Source organism: Austrofundulus limnaeus, unplaced genomic scaffold (assembly GCF_001266775.1).
Source record: "Austrofundulus limnaeus strain Quisiro unplaced genomic scaffold, Austrofundulus_limnaeus-1.0 Scaffold1137, whole genome shotgun sequence".
NCBI lineage: Eukaryota > Metazoa > Chordata > Actinopteri > Cyprinodontiformes > Rivulidae > Austrofundulus > Austrofundulus limnaeus.
Genome location: NW_013953539.1, coordinates 32,946 through 37,178, shown reverse-complemented (window position 1 = coordinate 37,178; position 4,233 = coordinate 32,946). Strand labels below are relative to the sequence as shown.

The window sequence follows — 4,233 nt, the reverse complement described above, 5'->3', positions numbered from 1 at the left end:
ATATCGTATCGTGACCCCTCTGTCATGATATGTATCGTATCGCCAAATTCTTGCCAATACACAGCCCTAGTTCCAGGCTGAGTCATTTCTACCTTCTCCTCTCTGTCAACGCTCTCTGGTTTCATTTAAAAGAGTCGATCATCAGATATTGTCCAAGATTAACCTTCAGGCTGGATATAGCTCGCTAGCACAGATGACCTATCAACGTCATCATTTACCCAGAATGCTTTGCGTGTAAATAAAACAGCTCCGTCTGTGTTGAAATATCTTTTTAAAAATTTACTTAACTAAACAGCCTACAGTATTTTTACAGTCTTTATTTTACAGTTAAAATAATTGTTTATCAAATAAAGTCTAATGTTACAACTAATCAGGGATCCCTTTAAGAAGACTGGTAGCGTGATGTGAATAGGATAAATGTTACTAAATGAGAGAACTGGATCAGTTTCATCTCAACTYGTACTTAATACCGTGATAATTTTTCTAGAAGATGACTTGACAGATGAATTTCCTGTCAGAGCTGTGATGGTCTGGCTGTTCTTCTGCAGGGCGGAGTGTGAGGAGCTTGTCGGAGAGTGTTGGCTGCAAAGTGCCCGAGTGGCCAGAAAAGCAGGACATCACCAGACAGCCTTCAACGCTCTTCTGAACGCAGATAAGACAAACCTGGCTGAGCTGGTCACAGAGAAGGCTAAGTGGCTCTGGTCTAAGGTAGAGACGTCCAGGAGACAGAAAACATCATCATCCTGTTCAAACTGTTGTTTACTTGATTTCGTTTACACTATGTTTTTGCTTTCTATTTCTGCAAATGTAGTTCTATTTTAATAGTTTGTATTTCAAAATATTCAGTTCTTCAAGTACATACTTTTTTATTTTTCAAAACCATGCTCTTCATTCAGCTGTTTTCCCTCTGTTGTTGCCATGAGTCTTTCCTCTCCATCTCACTGTCTTCTGTGTCCTCTGTCCTCACTCCAACTACCTCCATGTCAGTTTCTTTGACTCCATTTCTGTCTTCTCACGTGATTTTTTTTACTTTTTAGTTTTTTGCTACTTTGAGCTTTTGGCTACCTTTCTGCTCCTTCTAACTAGCCTTCTGATACTTTTCGCTTTTATTTACTGGTTTGGTTATTTTGCCTTTTGAAGATTTTAGCTGTTTGCCAGCACTTTGCTAACTTTAGCTAGCTTTTTGCCCCTTTTAGATTTAAATAGCCTTTTTCTGTTTTTAGCTTTTAGCCAGCTCTTTGCTAATTTTTGCTAGTTTTTTGCCACTTTTGCCAACATTTTACCACTTTTGATTTTTAGCTTACATTTTGTTCTTTCTGGCTTTTAGCTATTGTTTCACTTTTTTTAGCCAGCTACTTTTTAGCTAGCTTTTTGCTTCTTTTAGCTTGTAGTTGGATTTCTGCAACTTTTAGATAGTGTTTTGCTGCTTTGTTTTGCTTTTTGTAGCTTTTAAGTTATGTATTGCTTGTCTTAACTTCAAGCTAGTGTTTTTTAGCAGATAAATTTCAGCTTCTTTACCAAATTTCAGTAAAGTTCAGCACTCGGCGTTCTCGTTGCAGTTAAAATCAGAAAACGTTATATATCCATTTAACTTGTTCTGTTACAGAAGTGTTGTTTTCTGCTGTGTTCAGGGTGATGCACACCAGGCTCTGATCGTCCTGCAGAAGGGCGTGGCCCAGTGTTTCCCTGAGGACCAGCCCCCCACAGACCCTCGCAGCCTCCAGACTAAAGGCAAGGCCATGCTGCTGGTTGGACGCTTCATGGAGGAGACTGCCAACTTTGAGTCCAATGCCATCATGAAGGCATACAAGGTAATGGTCTTTATCTGGACTTCATTCTTACCTTTCATTCAGACATCTAAAAGGTTTGTTACCAACACATTTATAAATCTTACATCAGGAAAACATCTGTAGAAGATTTATTGTGACTTTGAAACATTTTGTTCCATTCTGCTTGTTGGGCTTTACCTGGAAAAAGTCTTTCTGTTATTGCTTGTTTTTAGAGGACGTGTTCTCACCCACTGACAAATGGCAGGCTATAAAGTTTTTGTGTGTGTGTGTGTGTGTGGGAGGGGGGGGAGTTGGTGACATTTGGGGGCAATTTTAAGACAAAACACCTACATTTGGGGACAACTGGTGCATTTGGGGACAAAAGTCGAGTCCCCATTTGGTTTAAATACCATTGGTGGGTTGGGGGTTTGGTTTAGCACCAAGGTGTGAATTGAGTTTAGGTTAGTTTTAGGTTCAGGTAGGTACCTGTGAGGTTAGCCTTAGGGTGCGTTCACACCAAACGCGTTTTGAGCATCAGGTTTACATGCAAAGTCTGTGATGGATGCGCGTCGTGAAGTGTTGTGGTGCAGCGAGAGCGTCGAACGCTGAAGTTGGAAAATCTGAACTTTTGCAGCTCGACACGCCGCGTCAACCAATCAGAGACTCCACTGTGTGACGTAGCCACCAAAAAAAAGCTCACACACACTAATATTTTGTTTGTTGGCATGCATTCACTGTGGCGTTGTTTCAATAAGCTTCTGCAACGTCACAAGATTTATTTCATCCAGTGTTGCATTAATGTTTCGCCAAGATCTTGTATTGATGATGSTAGAGTCTGACCGCTGCACAAAGCCTTCTCCAGCACAGCCCAAAGATTCTCAATAGACTCTGGAGCCAATCCATGTGTGAAAATGTCTCATGCTCCCTGAACCACTCTTTCACAATAAGAGCCTGATCTTGGAATATGCCCGTGCCATCAGGGAAGATAATAACCTGGTCATTCAGTATATTCAAGTAGTCAGCTGACCTCATTCTTTGAGCACAAACTKTTGCTGAACCTCTGCAGCAACCCCACATCATAGACCTTAGTTAAATCCAGGTGGTGACTGTTTTTTTTTCTAGGCAGTGTATAATAATGTATGATTCAAATGTGTTTACATTAGGTTTAGAGTTATGATTATATACCTATAACAACATTTATAGACCTATACAAACATGTTTAGCTACATGTTTAGATGTATAACTTTGAAGTGTGTTATTTTAATTTAGGACGTGACCAACCTGTTACCGGAGTGGGAGGATGGAAACTTCTACTTGGCTAAATACTACGACAAAGTGATGCCAATGGTGACTGATAACAAGCTGGAGAAACAGGGAAACCTCATCTTATACATCGTCACCTTTTTTGGAAAGTAGGTTATTGTTTTTATTTTGTTTACTTCAAGTTCCTATATACTGAAAGTTTAAAAAGAAACTATTTCGGAAATGAATTTTGATTTATTTTTGCTTCATCACACTTCTAAATGTGCATCACATCAGAGCCCTGCAGTTTGGAAACCAGTACATCTACCAGGCCATGCCACGCATGCTCTCTCTCTGGTTGGATTTCGGAGCTAAAGTGTGCGAACGTGAGAAAGGTGAGTAACTCGGCACGCTTCAGTTTGAACTCACTCCACTGCCTGATTCGAATAGTTTCTGATGAATCTCTCCTCCACAGCTGGGCGAACTGACCGACAGCTGCGACAGGAGCTCAGTAAAATTAACGTGGTGGTCAGTGAACACTGCAACAACTTAGCGCCGTACCAGTTCCTCACCGCCTTCTCGCAGCTCATCTCCAGGGTGTGCCACTCGAGCGACGAGGTCTTCACTGTTCTCATGACGATTGTGGCCAAGGTGCTCCTGGCCTACCCCCAGCAGGCTATGTGGCTGATGACTGCTGTCTCCAAGGTAAAGGAGTCTTCTCTTTTGTTCTAAATCTGACGTTTTGTTGATTGCATGAATACCTGGTACCACAGGGACTGGACTTAAAGGGGATCTATTATGCAACATTCACTTTTTAAAGATTTTTTTACTCAACTTTGGGTATGTACTTCTTAAAAAAACAGWCCTAGGACCAAAAAAAATGCACCCAGGGGTGTATTTACTGTAAGTAAATGTATTTTTAATGTATATTAACAACAAGTTTTATACTTCCGTCATTTTGTGATGTCACAAGCTGTACAACAACCCACCGGAACCTGCGTTCAGCCCCTTACCTAGCAACCCCCGGGTGAGACTCCACCTCCTCAGTATAAAAAGCCGTCACCGTGTTGTTATGTAATGCGCAGGTCAGTTCACAACAAGCCTCCAATATGGCAATGGGTAGAGTGTTGGACCAGAGAGTGGGAGACCAGGGTTTGAGACCGGCATGGCCACAATTTAATTATTTATTTACTTTCGTTCGTTATGAACACGTTTTCTCATG

General features: G+C 41.2%; 1 protein-coding gene across 1 annotated transcript in view; it reads left to right on the top strand.

Moving 5' to 3' along the window:
- The window catches only part of atr (ATR checkpoint kinase), a gene marked incomplete in the record, with an annotated part of 43,912 nt that overhangs the window by 31,971 nt on the left and 7,708 nt on the right, over positions 1-4,233 (top strand). Inside the window, 5 exon segments of the mRNA XM_014030896.1 lie at positions 549-708; positions 1,632-1,811; positions 3,039-3,181; positions 3,309-3,406; positions 3,487-3,716. Coding sequence (XP_013886350.1) covers positions 549-708; positions 1,632-1,811; positions 3,039-3,181; positions 3,309-3,406; positions 3,487-3,716 — 811 coding nt within the window.